The sequence below is a fragment of the Hippocampus comes genome, unplaced genomic scaffold, assembly GCF_001891065.2.
Source record: "Hippocampus comes isolate QL1 unplaced genomic scaffold, H_comes_QL1_v1.1 scaffold124, whole genome shotgun sequence".
In the NCBI taxonomy this organism is placed as follows: Eukaryota; Metazoa; Chordata; class Actinopteri; order Syngnathiformes; family Syngnathidae; genus Hippocampus; species Hippocampus comes.
In genome coordinates, this window is record NW_017805075.1 from 875,949 (window position 1) to 897,336 (window position 21,388).

The following is a 21,388-nucleotide window of genomic DNA, read 5'->3' on the forward strand; positions in this document are numbered from 1 at the left end:
TCAGAGATAGTGTATGTGTGTGTGTGATATATGCGCGTGTGTGTGTGTGTGTGTGTGTGTGTGTGTGTGTGTGTGTGTGTGTGTGTGTGTGTGTGTGTGTGTGTGTGTGTGTGTGAGAGAGAGAGAGAGAGAGAGAGAGAGAGAGAGAGAGGTGGGTGGCCTGCATGCATGCACTCGCAGGGCGGGGCAGCGCTACAAAATCTCTGTGGAGCAATAAATTGAATACACCAGTTACATACCGACTGATTTAAAATGCGTCGGAAGTTGACTTAACTATCCTGATGTGTGCGGGTTTCCTCAGCCTCTGGTTTTGTGGCGTTTGAAAATTTGAATCGCGGCCCACGCCGCTGTGACATCGCACATTACAGCCAATCAAAATGCACGCAAGATTTTTGCTTCCAGCTGCCGGGGATCCACTGTATCTGTGGATGAAACCTGATATCTGTAATATCGTTTTATTTCAACTTTTTGTTTCAGATAAAGCTTTTTAGTTTGTATAAGAGGGGGAGAAAGGCTCAATGATATACCTGTGTGAGAAAGCTGACGGTATGGCCAAGGGGAATAAAATGAGTGTCATCCCAAGGTCACTGATTGAGAGATTGATGATGAAGAACTCGGGCGGCTTTAGGCTCGAGCGCTTGTGATGGGCAACAAGTAGCAGAATGCAATTGCCCAGGAGGGACAGCACACCTGGGAGGGGAAAAAAAAGATTGTTCACGAGTGTGGACTTATTGACCTCAGCTAGGGACCATCAAGGAGTTTACTCACAATATAAGATGTAGAGTGAGCCCATGGCAAGATCATACTCCTTGGAGATAGTGGAGGTAAACACAGCTGATGTGTCTGAAGCATTTCCCATCTACAACATTGGCACACTGATGAGTACATTTGGAATGAACACATGCACACAAAACGCACGTAAAACGGCAGATATCAAACAATCAACTCTCAAGTTCACTGTGAACATTTAATCGTCAGCAAAGCTATTCCAGCTTTGATCCACTCACTTTTAAACTGTGTGGAATCAAATGCAAAATAGATGAAAAAGTTTGCACTACTGTACCATACTAATGATTTTGGAAGATCTTGAAGGGCAAATATAAGAAATGACTTCCTTTCCGCAAGAGTTCCTGCATTGTAAAATTATGGTATTACAAAGAACGCATGGATTTGTTGACTTCTTTTTGTTGTTTTTGGCAATTTGTTGAATGGATGAATTATCAGATTCAGAACCTTCTTCACCAAAACGCTGTAGCTCTGAAAAAAGTCGTTAAGTCTTTCCATTTACAGTGTAGCCTTAGTGGAGGTCTGCGCTCTCAAAATCCACCTTTTAATTCAATGTTGAGTTATGAGGTACAACGATAAATTATTCTGAGTACCTGATCAGCCGGGCGTTGTAAGAATAACTAGCATATTTCACTTTCGTGATGTAAACCACTGCCGCTGCAGCAAATTTGTTAATTTGGTGCAATGAAACTTGATGATACATGGCTAGAAATGACAAAAGCAAACACATGCTAACATTGGCTAAGCTTGTTACTGTGCCTTAGCTTTGAAACACAGCCGTACTGTGTATCACGATCTCTACTTTGCTGCAGCATGCCATGATCCTCCTGTCTTGTCTTATCAGTGTCTTCTATTGCCGCAAACAAAGTGGAAATTGCTCTTCAGCGCATTTGTGCATTGCAGACGGATGGGAAATTAATTGGACATTTCAGAGGACACCATGTATGCAGGGGACAAATGCGTGGCGATACTTGCAGTCCTATTCCAGAGTATTAAAAGGCAATACTGATGTTCAAGCACTGAGGTAACCACACGAGATCAAGAGAAAGACTTCATTGTGATGCAAGTGAGCACGCCGGTCAATCTTGAAACGCCCCTCTGTCTGAGTGGCATTAAAACGCAGAAAAATGCTCATGCCCCATTTTAATGCCTCCTGAGGGCACTGTTGTGTCACGAGGCGTTTTTAATACAGTATGCATTTTTTGTAGACTTGGCGTAGAGAGCATCAATCTCATGAGTACACGGCAATCCAGCAATGGTAGCACGATCTATATGTTGTACGCCGGATGATCTGCGATGCATCTTGATGTCTGTGAGAGTGAAGGAGAAAAATACCTCCAGGGTGGGGGGGCGCAGATGGCAAGGGCCTGGAAGAGCTCGAGCGGCTCAACTGTGTCTTTGGCCCACTCGGTCTGCATTTAGAGGCTGAGCTGTGATGTTGTTGTTAGCCAACCAGCAAGCCAACAAGGCTGAAAAACTCTTTTGTTCAACCATAGAAGTATTTTTATTAACAGACCTGTCTTATCTGACTCAAGCTGACAGTTGGGTTTGAGGAAAAGATTGGAATGTGTCCTGTTGTGTTTGCATTTACATTTACCCGCTGCATGTCTGAAAAGTTTGTGATGTTTCTCTATTGACGATTGGTTTCATTTATTTGCATTTATTTAACCTTTATTTATACAGGTAAGCCAATTGAGAATGGTAGTAACAACTACTCAATGATTTGAGAACAAATCATTGATCAAATTAATTGACATCTATTGCAATAATCAAGTAATTGTTGACAGACCCTGTTGAAGTTAATATTGACCAAACCCTTAGAATTTCAGCCTCTCAACAGTAAATGTACTCATATGTTTGTTGGTCTCCATGAAGCAAACTGATTATATTTGTGTCTAATCAAAAAATATGGTATTTGCAAACATCTGGTTTTACTTCGACTCGAATCGGATTTTGACGCAGCAGAATGTGGAAGAAACAATCTTCAATCATTGGTGTTTTAAATAGAAATTGTGTTATTATTTTAGTTGTAAATACAGGAGTTCCTTTGTGTCTTTACATATCTAGAAAAGCTGTTCAGAATGTGAATTAATTTATCAGTAATAGTGGCACCGATTGTTTTCGACACCCTACTTTCTCACTCTGCCCACCTGCAAGTCTGCAACTTGCTGATTCGTTGTAGACCAGACTGAAAGGTGTCAACATATCTGTGGTTCAAAGCTTAAACCAAGGTAATCAGACCACTACCGAGGGGCCGGACCGGGGGCGTGGTATGCAAATATCGGGGGCAGTGTTTTTCTTGTATTTTGCAAATGTAAACAATAAAAGTCGACTGGAGGACAAGGAACTCTAAGTGTGATCACGAGGCAACTGCCGTTGTTCGCCCTCAGAGATCCTCTTCTGCCGTCAGAAAGACAATCTTCCCTGTGTATCAAGTCATTTATTTAACTTTGTCCGGGTAAAATCTCTGACACCGAGGCAAAATGATCTTGCAGATTTCTATTCCTTTTACGGAGGGTAGTAACCAGGCCAGTTACAAAAATAGTGAAAAACCACAAATTACTGACAGCCATTGAAAAGCATTGGAGGTGGGAAACATATTTATACTGTATTTTTTCTTTTAACCTAAAAAAAAAAAAAAAAAGAAAAATCGTCAAAAAAATGCAGCGTGTGTTTTTCATGAAAAACAGAGGTAAAGCTAAATTCTGGTCTCGTTTAATGTTTAGAAGGCTGAAACTTTCTGAGCTGCTCATCAAATGTGCATGTTGTAAACTTCTCTGGCAGTCCAGGGCAACAAGCCGGTACGACCCTTTAGCCGACTGTTGCAAGGTAAATTAGGTACCTAGCAGTAAGAGCAGATCCTTAAATTATTTAATTAATCATTCATTCATTCATTCATCTTCCGAACCGCTTTATCCTCACTAGGGTCGCGGGGTGGTGCTGGAGCCTATCCCAGCTGTCTTCGGGCAGTAGGCAGGGGACACCCTGAACCAGTTGCCAGCCAATCGCAGGGCACACAGAGACGAACAACCATTCGCGCTCACACTCACACCGAGGTTCAATTAGCCTGCCATGCATGTTTTTGGAATGTGGGAGGAAACCGGAGTACCCGGAGAAAACCCACGCAGGCCCGGGGAGAACATGCAAACTCCACACAGGGAGGCCAGAGCTGGAATTGAACCCGGTACCTCTGCACTGTGAAGTCTACGTGCTAACCACTGGACTACCGGGCCGCGTTTAATTAATCAATATGTACAAAATAAATAATGAATATATTGTGCCATAAGAGTATGAGTATCACAAAGTGTAAGAAAGTACCATCGTGATGGGAATTCTCTCTTTTTAGACAACCAGTATTATGACTCAACTCACTTAAAAGAGACGGCTTTTTCAGATCCTAATTTTTTAATTGCTTGAATTAATTTATTATCAAATATAAAAAAGAATCACGCAGACACTAATGTGAAAAATATGCACTGTTTTATTTGTTTTTTCAAAAATTATTCCTTTACTTAGTTCCTCTGCGTAAAGCTACAATATTCAGAACAAAAACACTAACTAATTTAAAGTGAACACACACACACACACACACACACACACACACACAGAATCCCCCCAAAATATAACAAACTAACAAAAAAAAAAAGATTAATTATGACAAACTCTCAAGTGCCTATGCTTTGGGGAGCTGATCCGGTTTCTTCTGTTAAAAATGATCTGTCCTGTATTGGAGAAGATTCTTTCAGAAGGGACTGATATTGCAATGCACAGTCCCCATCCAGCACCAAGCAGCAACAGTTATATTAGAGACATTGGCACAATGATAAATTTCATAGAATAGTTTTCCTTGCAGACTCTACATTCTGCCTTTGTTTTGTCAGTAAAGTTTATATATGTCCATTTAGAACTCCTTTTCAGGCTGTCCCTTATTTTTTTAACTATTACGAGTGAGCGTGTTCGTTTTGTCTCTCCTTGCTCTGTTCATCATCACAATCATGTGCAAGTGAACGATGATATGTCGTTCACTTCAAAGGGCCAGCTCGAAGAACTGTTTTGTTTGTGACCGACATATCATTACAAGAGAGAAATAGAGCAAGAGAGGGTACTATGGTTTCATGTGAAGTCGCGGTACGATACAAAAAGTCGCCGTACCCCCAAGGCTAAAATGGAGATGTGTTGGTATGCCGTATTGGTGCGTACCGTCCCACTTAAAGCACTGTGTCCATCCCAACTCCAAGCCTGAAGGGTAAAGGCAACAGCCACAAATATGTCCTTAGCATACTGTCTCATCTGCTTCCTCTTCAAACATTATATAACCACAGCATGATCAAACAAAAAATACATTTCTCTCATTGTTTATCGTGAAGCTGCTTTCTTTTTAGATGTTTTGTTTGAAAGGCATTGTCTTTTCAAATTCTCATCAGGATGAGCAGTTATCAAGAGAGAGAGAAATAAGATAAGATAAGATAAGAAAACCTTTATTAGTCTCGCAATGGAGAAAAAGGCCTTGTTCCTCAAAAGCTCGCAAACATGCAAATTACATCTGACAACTCATGACGCAGTGACCCCTGGCAACTCCCACATATAGGACGACAAACCTGATGCTCCGACTCTTGTCACTGCAGCACTCTGTCTGAAAAATGGCAAAATATAGCGGAGACAATAACTTGCACCTAAAATTACAGTAAAGCAACACCAAGTGGTGTTGCTTGTGCAAAGAGGCAGTCTCAATAATATTGTCACTTGTCATGGCGCCGTGATTTGTGTGCTTCCAATACTTCACCATCCATATTAACCACTTTGTAGTTTTGAACGTTGCTTGACCTTCAGTAAACACATGAACACAAGGGAAATAGAACACAACTTCTGCCAATCTGTCGTCAAAAATTATTCTTGCAGTTCCAATGCTGAATGCAATCGATGTGTTCCTTTGCCGCAGTGTGATGTGTAGGATTTAGAATGGTCCAAGTGTTCGGCATCAGTGCCACTTACCTTCCAGGGAAGGATTTCTTGTCCTCTGTTAAACTCATGGAGGCCCACCGCAGAGCAGGACACTGGACAGGAGCTCCAATTAAACACTGAAAAGGAGATGGAGAGGGCCACCTGGTGCCACGCAGAGAGATAGAAGAGGGAGAGCTGGAAAAGACACACTCACACACATCTAGCAGGCAAGTGGACACTCTCATGTACGACATCGTCATTATTGTGGAGGTGCACTCAGCGCCAGTCAGACGCTCTGCCTGCCACAGAGAGAGAGCAATGAATGGAGGGTGGAGGGAGAGCTGAGGGGGCGGGTTGCTCATTTTCCAGGCAAGCTCCAAGTGTGGCTGATGACTCAAACTATTGCCCATCATATTTACTTTATCCATCCTAACACAATTTTGTTCTGCCATATTCGTTGTATACCGTGGTTACCGTTACACGTGTGAATCATGCATCATCAGAAGAAATGTTTGTGTGGTCATCAGTGGAGTGTGTTACCCACTTGTATGAGGTTTTCTCGGACACTGAAAGAGGAAAAACCTGCTCTTTTGCATTACTATGTGACACTGGCATTAGTGTGGTTCAAAATCTCTCTCTGAATATCAAGTAGAGTGTGAAAATTGGAACAAGTGACAAGAACTGATCCTCCAATTTTCCATATATATGCACATGTAGGAGTCGCTGATGGTGGAGTGGTACACTTGCCTGACTTGTATGTGGGCAGCGTTGGATCGGTTCCCACTCAGTGACGATGTGTATGTGGCCGTGGATGGTCGTTTGTCTCTTTATGTGACAACTCCACGCGACCCTCTTCAGCATAAGCGGTGTTGAAAATGGATCGATATGCACATCTAGATTTTTAATGATGGTCATAATAGCCCAAGGATTAAAAACCATAGAGCAGTCATTTTTGGGGGGCAAAAGAGCCACCATGAGACTGCCCCCTCGACTGCGCTAGTAACACGTGTAGTTTTGCATGTTTAGTTTACCATGACAACTACTGTTCGTGAATCCTGGGAAAAAGTCAAATCAACCAATAGACCAGAAATGGGGCACTGAATAGCGGATGCATGAGATGGCCGCTTGCCACATGGCAGGTGATCCGTAATTGAAAAATGCTTACTTAATTATGTTTTTTTGGTTGTGTCAGCATGTACACTGGGACTAATCTCCAAGCTAACTATACACAGACAGTCTGCAAAAAAAGCCCTATGGTTTTTTTGTTCGGAAAATATGTTCATCAATTAATATCCTAAGCATTTATTCTTTCTGGGCATTTGTGTGTTATTGGAGCAGTCCAGCTCATTTGGCTTGTGCATTGGCGATGACATCACACTCACTGGCTGGAAGCAAAAGGTGTAATTGACGTGCAAATTGAGTTCGGCCCTTTGTGTCAATGGTAAATTGAGTAGCACCACACAAGTCGACTGTAAGTGCCTCGTTTGCAACAGACAGTATTTGTTGAACCAGATGTCTTGTAAGAGTGATATTTATGAGCAGAGGGGGGCATTCCGATAGGAAGGACAGAAGGTCTGTCAGTCCGTCATTGATGGATGCTCAATTTGCTGGTAAAGTACATAAATGTACGCTATAACAGTATATTGTTTACATTGTGGATTTTTTTTAGTTTATGGACTATATGTACAAATATGAATCAGTATCAAAAGACATGGAGATGCTTGCACCAGATTTAGCAGAAATATAATTTCCATCTGTAGTCCATCCATCGAAGATCTCAGTAAATTGGTATTCATTTCATATAATTTTGTGGGAAAATACTGTATTGAGATGTGTATTGTTATTGGGCTATTGTCATGATCCTTTACTGTTTTTGGTTCAGTCTCCGGCAGGGTTGGAGGGTGTTCCCTCCAGAGCCTCACCTGCATTTCCTCGTTATCCAGCTGCCTTTAATAGCTCAGTCATGCTGACAACTTGCTTTTGGATAATTCAGCCTTGCTCACGATGCTCGTTTCCAAGTGCCTGTATTTTCTCGATGTTCATGATTATTGCCTAATGGTTCTCTTGTCATATTTTGCTTGTATTTTTATTGTAAGTAGTTCTTGTTTCTAATAATATTCTTGGTGCGGTTCATATGTGTATTGGGTTTTCTTGTCCTTTTGTGACAAGTGATTTGCGTTTATCCTTTGTACTTCCTTTTGCAAGTGTTTTTGGTTTGTCTCGTTTTATCCTGGTTCTTTGTTACCAGTGTCTTTCATTGTACATTGTCGGTCTTGTATTTTGTTGATAAACATTTTTGTCAACTTATCTGTCTCTACCCTTGGAGAATCCGATTCTGTTCAGGAGTATTCCGGAACACCGAAAAGGCATAAAATTACCAGTATGGGGAAATACATTTTTCTCCACATCAAACAACTCTAGTCCAGTGAACTACAGTATATTAATTTACTACCCACTTGCGTTCACATGGCAATTTCTGCGGTCGTGCAATATGATAGTAATAATCCGGAAATAAAACATGCGCATGCGTAAAGTGTGCTTCCTTTTCCCCGCCTTGTTTGTGACATATCGAAAAACCATGGTTTGAACTTCTTCAGACAAATCAACGCTGTGGTCTATCAGACACCGTAAAAGGATGAGAGAGAGAAAGGAAAGATGGCGAAAGTACAACAGAGCACGAAAGCAATACCCGTATGTAATCAACTCTTCTCACGCATAGCGAGTCTACCCCTGTCGCGTTCACACATCCCATTTTATATCGGTGCTGCCCCGCAAACTAGCATTTACTCCAGAGTCAATTTTTAAACCACCTCCTGAGCAGAGTTAAATTTGCTCCGGTTTAAGCTGTTTTCAGGGGGCTATACCGGTAAAACTTTGTACGTGTGAACACTCTATGGGGGGTAACCCCAGTGCTACACCGGAGTAAAGGTTGCCGTGTGAACACCCCTAAAATTAGTTTATGTTTTATTTTAGTTCATGTTTTTGTGTTTGGCTTGTGTAAAAACATTTTGAGTATTACAATATTATCAGACATGGCCTGATCGACTTCAATAACAACAATGACACGTTGGCCAAAAATATTTGTGGTTTGTAAGGTTTGTGTTTGAGTAGCCCTGGAACAGAAGCAAAACATTAAAACAAGACATTGCCAATTCTCGTCGATACTCTCTGAAAAAACACAGCTGCTGAAAATGAAGTATAACAATAACAAATGTGAAGTCTGGCTTGGGACTGAGAGCAAAATTATCATGTGATTATTCCAAAATGATCATCTGAAAACATAATGTCAAATTTGACTTGGCTTCCACACTATTATAACTCCAGTAGAAAGCATTTGCAAAGTAGCAAAAGCGCTGTGTCATCCTACTTTATCGTATACCGCCGCCCGCATGAAGCCATCTAGCTCACAGGCTGACAGTCATGGAAAGCTGCTTAAGGGAACACAGACTCTCAAGCTGAGCTGTGCCGTGGCTGCCGAGATGCCCGCCTCAAAGAGAAGGGCTGTCATGTAAAAACCCCGAGCGGGGTTGTGGTCCTTCTCAGGCCACTCACTCTGACACGTCGAAATGAGATTAATGTCACATCATAACAATCACTGGGATGGCAAGAAACTGGAGGCAGCTGGTTTTCAATACATCCACAGTCGGTTCACATTTTAATAAATCCGTTGTGGGAGTTCAAAACTTGTGGGTGTCATATTTTTGCCACACTTGCTTTATGACTTCAGAGAAATGTTTTGGGGATTGCCTGGCCAGTGTAAACTGAATTGCAGTTCTGCCTTGATTTATGGGTTTAATTTGTAATTTGCTCTTTGACCACATTCGTAGCTCACAACACTTCAGACACAGCATAAGTAGTGGTGACGAGTCCTCCAGCGAGCAGTTTCTCAAGCCCCATCCCCCACATAAAAAGAACAAACAAAACAAACAGAAAAACCCCAAAAAAACGTCAGTGATTCTCTCTGTATGACCTACTGTTAAACCGCATCACGTTTATAATGAAATGAAAAAATTATTTTGGGCTGTCAAAGGAAAAAAAAATCCCTAAATCTGCATTTCACATTCGAATCTCAAATATGTACTATAAAAAAATCGTTAGGATTTAGCTTTCCCATGAATCACGAAACTACTCAACTGAACTCAACTTTATCTTGCGCGCGCACAACAGCCGCAGCTGTACATAAGTGCTTCGTGCAAAACATAAATAACCATACTAATATTCAAACCACTGTTTCTGAGAACTGCTTTTCAGCTGTGAGCTGACCATCTTCCTGTAATTCTGAACAGGTATTGCAGCCCAGGGTTATTGAACAACATTCCCCAATTCCTCTGCAGTTCATGGTGTTTACCTCAGAAACAGCATTTTTCATGTCAGCCTTCAAATGTTTTATCAGATTATGATTAAGGATTAGTGTGAGCAGAATCGCTGAATCTCTGTTGGTGCACTCTTGGGTCGGGGCATGTTTACCGAATCGAAGCGGAGATCATACTCATGCTTGTCTGTGAGCTAACGTGTAAACTGTCCATCCTCCAACCGTCACCCTAATGAGGACAAAAACAAACACTGAGGGCACTCTATGCAATGATTCACCTTTCAAACCATCTCAGTGCTGTGTGCTCGTTCCCATATCCTCTGTCCTCTGCGCCTGTGCCAGATTTGGGTTTTGTACTTTGTTTGCATGGGACGGTCAAAGACTGTCTGCCAGTTGGGCCGACAGCGCAACGCAAAAATGCTGTCCTTGGGTGTGCAGTGAATAGCCTCATCAAACATCTACTTGGAAACTAATAAGACTGTGTTGTTGTTGTCATTGTGCTGTGAAATCTTTGAAGAACTTTGCAATATTTCAGACATAATGAAAAAAAAAAACGATAATGGGTGTTTCTCTTGCTCATGCTTTGAATTGTTTATGCTGATCAAAAATTTTTTAAAAAGCACATAAGGGAAAGATTGCCCCTCTCCTAAGTCTCTTGACGACCTCTCTTTTCCTTTGGTCCTCTTTGTGATATTTTATTGGATTCTATTCTATTCTATTCTATTTACTTGATGTCACAGATGGAGTGAGTTCATCCTCCACAAAGTTGTCATTCTAATCGTTTGTCTGAAAATGATTCTGATCAAGGTCATTTCAGCCCTGCATTTGGAATGCTGAACGCAGTTTGCACAACTCAGGGGCTGGATAATGGATTTGGGCACAAGGTTACTACTTTACTGGACCGCTTGGGTGTACCTTTGAAAATTACTCCAGCTTATTATTTTCTTCTGGAACACACAGTCTTGTTTTTTTGTGGGGCACGGAAGGCTTTTATATGTGCTCTGCAGTAATGTCCAAATAAAAATGATTTCCCTCTCAATGCCCTCTCGGGGAATGCTTACCTCCTTGCATCAGAACTTGACAGTGTAATTTTGTCTCTCAAAATCCGTTTCTCTTGTTTCAGAGACAAATACTTTTATTTTGTTCAATACATTTTCACCCCCAAACATGTACAATACAAAACCTTTATTTCCTTGTTGTCCGACCCCAGTCAAGTCACAAAAAGATGAGAGATTCAGGGATATGAAAACAAGGAACGTAATACAATTTCCGATTATATAAAAAGAATTGTGTAATTTAGCCTCCATGTAAGAAAATATAAAAACTAGAACATCAAATAAAAAAAATTAGATAACACATACAAAGACTTTCATGCATGTAAACAGCACAGGAACATACATTTTTGTTCAAAATGGGCGTTCATGACAACGAACAGACTTAGCACCTTCACAAGTCAAGTAAAAAAAAAAAAATGTTGTGGACTTCCACAACTCCAGCAGAATATTTGACCTTTATTTTCTTTTTATATAATTTATTTTTGTATGAGCAGAACTACTTTGAAGTAAACGTGTCCCCGGGTTGTGACTCTGGCTCGAAATTCTGTTGTGATGACTCTGCCTTGGAGGTGCAGTTTCTGATTTCGTGTTTCAGCTCAGTCAACTGCTGGGAATGGTTGGTGAGAGTGCCATTGAATTGCAGGAGAAACCCATTTGATTGTCTGTCTAGCTCCTCCCTAATTCTCTCCAGATCTTCTGCTAAATAATTAAGAACTTTACACTGGTCCTCCACATTAGCGACACGACCACCGACCTCTGTCACCTCTTTTTGTACCCCCATAGCTGTGCTCCGACAGCCTCGGACCTCGTCAGCGAGCCGTTTCTTCATTTCCTGCAACTCCGCCCTGAGCCGGCCCAATTTGCGCTCACCTGCCCCAAGCATGGAAGCCTGATGTCGAACCAGCTGGACCACGCCCTTCATCTGTTGCGCCAGACGGGACTCTCTCTCATGCCAGGAGCTGTTCACTCGTCCCACCTGGTGGACTACGGTCCCCAGTGACTCCTGAATTCCTTTCAGGGTGCGGTTGACGGAGCGAACGTTGAACTTAAGGATCGTGAGCTCGCCATGTTCTTTTTCTTGCTGCTCTTTGTCAGTCATATGCCTCATGATATTCTGTAGCGTGATGTTGAGGCTGTTCAAACGGTCACTTTGCCTATCTAATAATCCCTGGACATTCTGATCCTCTGCCAGACCAATATTTGAAGATGAAGAGTCCCCTTGAATAGCCGGGGGTGTTTTGGATGAAGAACAGGAGGAAGAACAAAGAATCTCCAGGTTGCTCAGATGTTTTTGCACCCTGTCCACATCCATCTCGAGTCTCCCTCGGAGGGACTCCAGCTCTGTCTCCAGGGTTGGAACAGCATGTCCCTCCAGGAGTGCAGGAGCAGTGGCATTTCCCAGTTCTTCCAAAGCTATCAGTAGGCGTCCCTCGAGTTCCCTCAACTTGTCCTCCATTCTGACCTCCAGGCCCTGTCCTGTCTCAGTTTTGTCTGAGGCGCTGCTCCTCTTTTCCAGTTGCCCAGTCAGGTTGAGCTTGGTCTCTACATATTTAAGGCGCCCTTCCAGCATTCCCTCAACGTGGTCTTTATGACCTCCCAACTCTACCTTTAGGTGTTTCTGAGACTGATTGAGGCCCACCACTGAGGCTTCCACCAACTGCACCCTGTCACTCAGTCCACTCACAACAGCGCAGCAGCTTTCTATTGTGCTCAAATGATGGACCTGCGCCCGGAGGCTCCTCATCTCTGTCCTTAGGTCACTTGTATTTTCTTCCAAAGCATCTTCCATTTGTTCCTGCCTTTCAACTTGCTCCTTCTGACACTGACGACGTGTGTCTTCTGCTTTCTCCTCACATCGGCCCACTGCACTCTCCACACGCTTCTCAAATCCACCAAGAATGTTAGTCCTGGCTGCACTCGGTTTGGCATCCAATAGCTGATCTGTCGCCTTTTGGTCTTTCCTCTCAAGATGTGTGGAGTCAGATACTGTGCCTTCTCTGCTGGATATCTTTTCTAGTGCTCCGTCATGTGTCATTACTGTGGCTTTGAGCTCCTGAAGCTCTGCTGTCTTGTCTCGCAGCTCGGTCCTGAGCTTTTCTACCCTTCCATTCAGTTCTGTAAGCCCTGAAAAGACGTGTCTGCCGTCAAGAGTGCCAGCATCAGGATCTCCCCCAGGAATCTCTACAAAGCCAACTGTGGAGGGGCTAGAGGCTACGGGAGGAGCAGAAAGAGGACTGGGGGCAGCAGTGAGCAGAGCTGTCAGCATCCTGTTGGCGTCCTCTCTTAGTGACACTCGAAGGCTCTCCTCCAGGCCATTCACAGTCCCTCTTAGGGACTCCAGTCCCTGGTTCAGACGTCTTACATCCTCCTCAATTTGATATATTCTCTCTTCTGTCGCATTTTCTAGAGCAAGGCCTAAAATAATAAAGAGAAATCCTTAACATTATAACAGTGTCGGTTACATTCGTTACAATATACACATAAAAGCAGCCCGTATCGGTATGATTTAGGTTTACCTTCAGTTGGTTCACCATTGCTTGGGGCAAGAGTTACTTCTGGACTATGCTCCACTGCTCCCTGGTTATGATCATGCTCTTGTTCATGAGGAATGTGATGTTCTTCTCTGTGGTTCAGCATGGGCTCAGGCCCATCTGGATATGATTCAAAAGAGGTGTCTGGATAGCTGGAGGATCTCGGCAGTTCAAAGTTATGCATTGAATAAGAGTTAAAACCATTGGTGGGAGGTCCTTTGGGTTGATTCCATGGGTAGGCTTTCACAAGAGGGTTGCTGGGCGGGCCCTTGAAAATGGAACCCTGAAACATGGGGCTTTTGTATTGTGGCCCCTTGAATTGTGGGCCTCTGAATGGTGGACCTTTAAATGGTGGCATGCTTTTAACGGAATCTTGGTAATATGGGGGTCCCTCCATGCACCCATAGCCAGAGTACCCAGGACAACAGCGCCATTCCAACTCGGTGACTGTTTTATGCGCCACCTTATACATTGGTTTGTAGATTAGGCGGTACCTGTGGAGAACAAACAATTTGAAATTACTTACTTTGGGCTTTTCCTTCTAACAGTAAGTATGCTATCATTAAGCAAGTAGATAGATGCTTGTATGAATTTTTTTTTAAACAAAGATGAATGAAAATCGTTAGGTTACATACATTCAACCAAGTCTGTTTTGTTGAAAATTGATTGCTTTAATACTTTGGTGCAGAAGGAACTGGTCAGCCACAAAGGTAAATGTGATTTATTTTGGCTTATTATAGACATTGATGTGGACAGCTGGAGCTGACAACGTGCTGGTGATGTTGATGTGTCCTACCATTTTAAGCAGTGACAACATAATACCTTCATAATGAAACAGGATTTGAGGGTGTTGTGTTAATGCTGTGAAGGCATATGATGATACTATAAGGTACAGTATAGCAAACTGAACGATGAGGTGTTTGGCAATTCAGGCAAGTTGGTGATCTTGGACATGTGAGGCTTCCACCAAATATGTATAACCAACAAGAAAAAAAGTTCAAACAAACAAGAGGAGCATTAATGAGGGTATGAAATAAATTCAACCCTAATGAAAGAAAAGTATCGCGTCACTGACCTGTGAAAGACACGTTTGTCTATTTTTGTCATTTACATTTTTTTTTTACCTTTATAGAGTGCCCAAAACACGAACACACGCCTTTAATATAAAAATCTGAAAAAAAAATGGACAAAAATGGACAAACGTATTCTTCACAGGACAGCGACAATAGTCTGCATGCAGCATCTATGCTGCTACAGCAATATTTGTACAGAGTGTGCTGAGTGGGAGATAGAATTTTAACAAAATTACTTATTGCCATACTGTAATGATGAATGATACATCAATATGTACCGTGAATGAAACTTCAATTGATTTGCATGTAAATGTATAATATGCACAACGCATAGTAAAATAACATCACTCACATAAGAGTTGGACATTTTTTATGCCAGGAACACTTGTTGTACTCAGCTTTGACATATGGGGCTGCCCCATCTTGCAAAGTGAAGGACACTGTCTTTTCGATCACATAAGCACAGTGGTTCCTTTTAAAGTGGGAAAGAAAGGTGAAAATGCATTGTTAGTGAATTACGATTTGAAGTATTGTAGACTTGACAGGTGAGAGAACCATAAGCTTACTTGTGTCTGCTGGTAGGTTTTCCCTGGTCGTGGTGCTCAATCAGTCCAGCTCTGTAGCTACTGTAATGGAGCGGTCTGTATGACTTTGCTTCTCCAATTGACAAACATAGCATCATTGCTACAAAAAGAATTGTGGCCACTAAAAAATTCATCACATAGTATCAAAGTGCCCCGAGTAAAAATAAAATCCAAAATCCTCACAGATGAAAATATCCTAAAACTCCTCTTCCATCAACTTAATGCAAGGCCAAATCCCAAAATGTCTTCATACAAACTGTCTTTGCACGAGGACTTTTTCAATGCGCTGTAAAGGAGAAAGCTAACCTGAGAATGCTGGCACTGTTCATGGGATTGCCTGCGATGAAGTGTGCCAGCGCACTGACTGTGACGGTTGCCACTAATAGGACCCCAAAGGCCCAATTTACATATCTCCTCCCACACACCCTCCCCAATGTGACACTGCGGGGGGTGCCACTGAAACTGATTGAACTGACTTGGCTCCCAACTAATATTTTTCACTTGTCGCTACTGTACTGTATTTTGTAATGCAAAGGAAAAACGAACACTCATGATTCTATATTCCCATGGTGACATCATTGCAAACCAGAGTGGCAAAAGACATTACATCCAGAGTCTAGTGTAGTCTGTAAATCCAAGATGAGAGGAAAATCTAATTTCAGTGGTTCGCAACATCTGCTGCTATCCCTCTAAACCTGATATCTCATTTTGACGTGAACATTTTTGGCCTTTTTGAGGGGTGAACAAATTCAAATTTCTACACACTGAATTATCAGTTGAAAAGTGTCTGAAGAAAAAAAAATGCATATCAAAATAAACAGCAGCAAGAAAAAGTTTGTGAACTTTTTAGAATGTCATGGTTTTCTGAATAAATTTGTCATTCAAATGTGATCTGGTCTTCATCTGCATCAATGGTATTGGCACATACGTATCATGAGTCTAAAATAACATGACAGGTACCTTTTTTTATCTCTCATCTTTATTGAGAGCAATCAAAAAACATCATAGTACTTGTCAAAAAAGTATGTGAACCTTTCAAATGAAGAACTAGTGGCTCTCCGGTCATCAAATCTGCCAGACATCTTGGAATCTTTGACTTGACATGTCCATGCACATTGGCAGGGTTTGACGGTGAACGTAACAGTAAACCTCCATGGTCTGTAAGAAATAATCATAAACACTTCTGTGCAACAACCACAATTGTGAGTGCCATGCTCCTGAGACTTTAGATGATGAGGCGCATCTTTATTGTTGTGAAATAAATAAGATCATTGCTCTGTTTGAAAGATAACCTGCCAGCACATTTTCCCCTTAAAATTGACAATTAATTTCATGTGGCAATTTTAATTGATAAATCTAACACGACAGTCGTAATCAGTATCGCTGTCTGAACTTTTAAGCAACAGTCATAAAATAATAATTTTTAAAAATAAGAGCAACTCTGAAGTTTATGGGTCATGTAAAGTTAATTCAGAGATTTATTACTAAATAAAAAAAGAAAGTGAAAACAATCAGAAATATGGCACACTCTATTGTGCAGCTTTAGTGATCACCGTGTTAGCTTTCTTGAGTTTTTTTTTTTTTTAATTATTGGTGGCGGGGTTAAATGAGTAATGAGTCGCCCCTCTTCCACTGCTGAGCAAAGAGCGGGCATTTGTGAAGGGTACCCCAAAAATAAATCTTCCCTTTGTTTTTTCCTTTGGCATGGCTGCTTAAGAGCGCCTTGTCATTGAGAGTGAGTAGACTTGCTACTTCTGACTTTTTTTGCCAGGCAAGTGTGGAGACTTACTTGAAAAGAATGTGCTTTCAGCCTCTATAATGTGCCCGAAATTTGAACAAGTGCAGCTATTGTTTTGCTATCTCTTGACTGACCTTTTTTTTCAGTAAGCCTATTTCCTGTATCCTGTTTGTGCCCCGTCCCACCTCATTTACCTGGTAACACCCTCTCCTATGTCGACACTTCGGGTGTGTGGGGTTATTTTTAGCGCACCCTACTTTTTCCCAAGACACACCTTGTCTTCTCCATCTGTAAACAGGCTCCCGTTGTGTGACGTGAAACATGTTGCATTCGTGTTCTGGTTGGGTGGAACAAGCACAGCTTTCTTCTGTGGCTGCCAGCTAGCGACTCCACCCTGACTTGTGCCTGAATGGCATCACACATTTGCGGCTGTTCTGGCTTGTCCCCGCGCGCCTGTATTACGGCTGACGTTAGGCGAAGGCCACTCACTGTGAACAGGGTGAGACCTCACAACTCTGCCCGGAAAAAGGAGAGAATCCACACATTGCCTTTTCTTTGACTCACAATCAATCAAACAATTACTCATGGCGATGAATGAGTCCGTTGACTTTGGGGAGCCTTTTCTCGTTTTCTCTGTGCCTATTTAATTTTAACACTGGCGGTTCACATTCAGAGCCAGCCTGTTAATGTGTGTTTTGAGCCAAGGCAGCGTGTTTCCACACTGCATGTCTTTGCATATCATTTTGACTTGATGGCAGAGCAAATGAGGTTAGTTTGCACACCATTTGAGGGCCTCTTAAAGAGCCTTTCATTATGAAAATACCAGAAAATTGAAAATAATCACCCATATCTTCAAATTTCAAACACAAAAGAAAAAAAGTGTTTAAAATAATCACCACGGTTCTAAAACGAGGCTTGAAAAATGATGAAAAATCAACCCCTTGTCTCCGCTCTCAATGGTTGTCGGCACATCCTCTAAATGTGCTGAAACCACACCCCATTCAACTGTCAATCAAATACCTCTTCTACAATACAGAAAAATGATGCTACTTTGTCCAGCACAGAAGCACCTTGTTGGAGTTAATGAACATGGTTCCTATGTGCTTTCACGAACCCTTCATAGTTAGAAAAAGGAAATGTGACATGGTGGCCCAGTGGTCAATTGGTTAGCGCGTTGGCCTCACAGTGCAGAGGTGCGGGGTTCGATTCTGGCTCTGGCCTCCCTGTGTGGAGTTTGCATGTTCTCCCTGTGCCTGTGTGTTTTTTCTCCGGGCACTATGGTTTCCTCCCACATTCCAAAAACATGCACGGCAGGTTAGTGGAACACTCTAAATTGTGGTGTGTGTGTGAGCGCGGATGGTTGTTCGTCTATGTGTGCCCTGCGATTGGCTGGCAACCAGTTCAGGATGTTCCCCGCCTACTACCCGAATACAGCTGGGATAGGCTCCAGCACGCCCCACGACCCTTGTGAGGATAAGCAGATCAGAAAATGGATGGATGGTTGGATGGAAATATGACATAACATCAGCAATGTTGTTTTTTGTGTTTGCGCAATAGCCCAGGTTAAGAGCCACTGGAGCATCTTATGCTTTCACATAACTGTACATATACAGTGTATCTACAGTATGTAAAGACTCAAGTGGCTGGAATTTATCACACTGACGGGCTTTTGCCGCAAAAAGAGGCCCTTGCTCTTAAGTGTCCATGGCAACACAGAGCCCCACCAACATGATAACTGTCATGTCAGATGTTGTTTTTCATCTTGGAAACCTTTTGGGTAAAAATCTGGCAACACACCGCCAAATACAACACGTTTTTAATCATCATTTTTAAGTCAACGGTAGTCACTTGCATTCTGGCTCCTGGAAGTACACTGGCACCTATTGTTCACAAACAATCTGAAAACATTTCAAATACAGTACACCGCACAACATCATACCATACAATTGGTTGCTAAATTCAGTTGTGTACAGTCAACCCGGTTGAGAGAGACCGGGTCGGTCCGTGAACAGCGAAAATCAAAATATTGATGCCACTGAAATGCATTGTAAAAGATACACAAATACGTAAAAATTTTACACCGCCCCGGCAAAAATAAATCTTAAAAAAAATACAGACAAACATTCAATATGGGTTATTTTTTCATGAAAACCAAAGGAAGGGGGAATCCCCCTCCTCCAAAACATAAAGGAAAGCTCCCTCAGAAAAAAAAAGATTGAAAAAATCCACGAGTATGGGAGCCTGAACCGTGAGTATGTTGGGGGTCAAATGTACTGTAATAGGATGTATACAGGCTGTGCTTGTTATATCAGCTGCCTTTTGGAGATGCAGGTTGGGAAGGATATTCTTGTTGACCTTGTGATGCTGTTTGTCTTGAGTAATTAATTGCCGCTCTTGTATGCTCACAGCCATGCAAAAGAACAAACAAGAGTAATTGGTCTCAACACACAATCTGGACTTGGTTTCCTTTGCTGAATGGAGCACCTACAATTTATTTTAAAACAATTTTTTTAATCATTCAGTTCAGTTCATTTTTCAGTTCGTTCATTCAATTTATTCATGTTGAAGCATCACTATAACACGATTAAAAGAATTATAGACGAAGAGACAAACATTGTCTTCAACAAACCTCATTTGGAGGCCACATGTGGAGTCAGAGGTCAAGGCACATGTCATGCATTCGCCAAGAGGAGCACAATGTTTGCTGTCGCTAGGCTCCTGCCGTCGTGTACACATCTGGGCAACATAGACACACGCGCGCGCGCGCGCGCACACACACACACACACACACACACACACACACACACACACACACACACACACACACACATACATACATACATACACATTGTCCGCTGTCTGTTGAAAAATCCTTCTGCTCGGTTCTTTCAGAGATTTTCAATATTCTACCAGCAAAAACAGTAATAGATACAATAACCTTTTTTATTATTGTTCCTTGTCAGACTGGTTTATATAACGTGTGTAATCATAATTCTCACATTCACAATTCAACCTGTACAAAGTATTACAACATGTTGCTATGACACCCACACAAAGTGGAATTTAAAGATTTTTCAGGGAGTTAGATGTGCATCTCAAGGCTTATGCTGCAGTGTGCTGGACATCGATGATTCTCAAACAGGCTGTAGCTTGGGATTCACAAAATGACTTGCCATAAATTATGCTGCATCATTTTTTCAACACATAGAGCACAAACAAAATAATAACAAACGAATGACTCCTCCTCCTGTTTTGAGCCTATTAAAAGCTCTTTTATGATGATAGCAGAAAATAAATATAACATTTATGAATTTCTGCACAAACCTTTTTTAAGAACTAAAGGCTTTTTGTTCTTGTAAAGATTGCAAATTGCCCCACCCCCAAGACTTTATGCTCCTAAATCATCCCATAGCAAAAAGTAGTTTATTCAAGTATACTAAAACTAAACTGTTTTACACTGAATTGGAGGCAGTATACTTTAAGTGTACTTTTTAAATACTATTTTTTATAAACTTCACAGAAGTATGCTTAACTATACTTGGCTTGTAAAAGTATACAGACAGATACTTACAGCATTGTATACTTACTTAAAAAACTTACTTAAAACTTAATTTGTTCCAAGTGAGTATGAAAAAGTATACTTTATACACTCGAGTATATTTTATAAAGTAGGCTTCCTACATCCTACTTTTTCATAAGGGATAACATATGTGTGGGACAAATAAAGGATATCTTAATCTTAATCTTCATATATCTTTTTTTCTAGAAAATAGGAAACCTAAAAAACACAAGAAAAAAATCATTCCTATGGATTTTGGGGGTACATATGGCAGTTATGCTTCACTAGCATTAAGATGAGGGGGACCTTGGAAACATTTTTACCTGGATCCAAAACGTTTGAGAAGACCTGCTGTGCATTGCCTGCTGACAGAATAATACTGCCCCCCTGTGGTCATTGCGGACAGAAACTGCTATTGCTCTGATGCGTAATGTTGCTGATTATTTTCCCCGCATCGTCGCACAGTTGACCATCAAACGTAGCAGTTGCGGGAGTACAGTCGAAATCTAACCCTCAGAGGCACTGAGAGACTGCTTCTTTTCAAAGGGTTTATTTTGTCGTTTCATTCGCAGTTGTGGCTTTCCTGCGGCTGCTCCACACCGTCCACTTTCTGGATCTTCGCCAATCACCAGCCTCTCTCTCGCCCAACATGAGGGCGGTGATTTCAAGTACCTCGGGATTTTATCCCTCCATCCATCCATTTTCCGAACCGCTTTATCCTCACAAAGGGTGTGAGCAGGAGCCTATCCCAGCTGTCTTCGGGCAGTAGGCAGGGTACACTCCGAACAGGTTGGCAGGCAATCGCAGGG

At 41.8% G+C, this 21,388-nt stretch overlaps 2 protein-coding genes across 4 annotated transcripts in view; both read right to left on the reverse strand.

Annotated features, from left to right (window-relative positions):
• opn7d (opsin 7, group member d) overlaps positions 1-6,019 on the reverse strand; it is a 9,610-nt gene extending 3,591 nt beyond the window's left edge. Inside the window, exons 1-3 of one of the 2 annotated variants that reach the window (XM_019865029.1) lie at positions 5,779-6,019; positions 769-859; positions 528-690 (exon numbers count right to left, since the gene is read on the reverse strand). In XM_019865029.1, coding sequence (XP_019720588.1) covers positions 528-690; positions 769-859 — 254 coding nt within the window. In that variant the 5' untranslated portion in view covers positions 5,779-6,019. Of the gene's footprint in view, positions 1-527; positions 691-768; positions 860-4,938; positions 5,236-5,778 lie in introns of those variants that run through there. The other variant, XM_019865027.1, reaches the window with a different exon arrangement.
• Positions 6,020-11,159: 5,140 nt separating this feature from the next.
• emilin3a (elastin microfibril interfacer 3a) lies at positions 11,160-15,622 on the reverse strand. Of its 2 annotated transcripts, none has more exons than XM_019865038.1 (4): positions 15,265-15,622; positions 15,051-15,170; positions 13,611-14,119; positions 11,160-13,497 (listed from the first exon to the last, which is right to left on the reverse strand). In XM_019865038.1, the coding sequence occupies exons 1-4, from the start codon at positions 15,414-15,416 to the stop codon at positions 11,591-11,593; spliced, it is 2,688 nt and encodes an 895-aa protein (XP_019720597.1). In that variant the 5' UTR covers positions 15,417-15,622; the 3' UTR covers positions 11,160-11,590. The 2 variants fall into 2 exon arrangements, with proteins under 2 accessions (XP_019720597.1, XP_019720596.1); XM_019865037.1 differs by having other exon boundaries at positions 11,160-13,509.
• Positions 15,623-21,388: the final 5,766 nt, after the last annotated feature.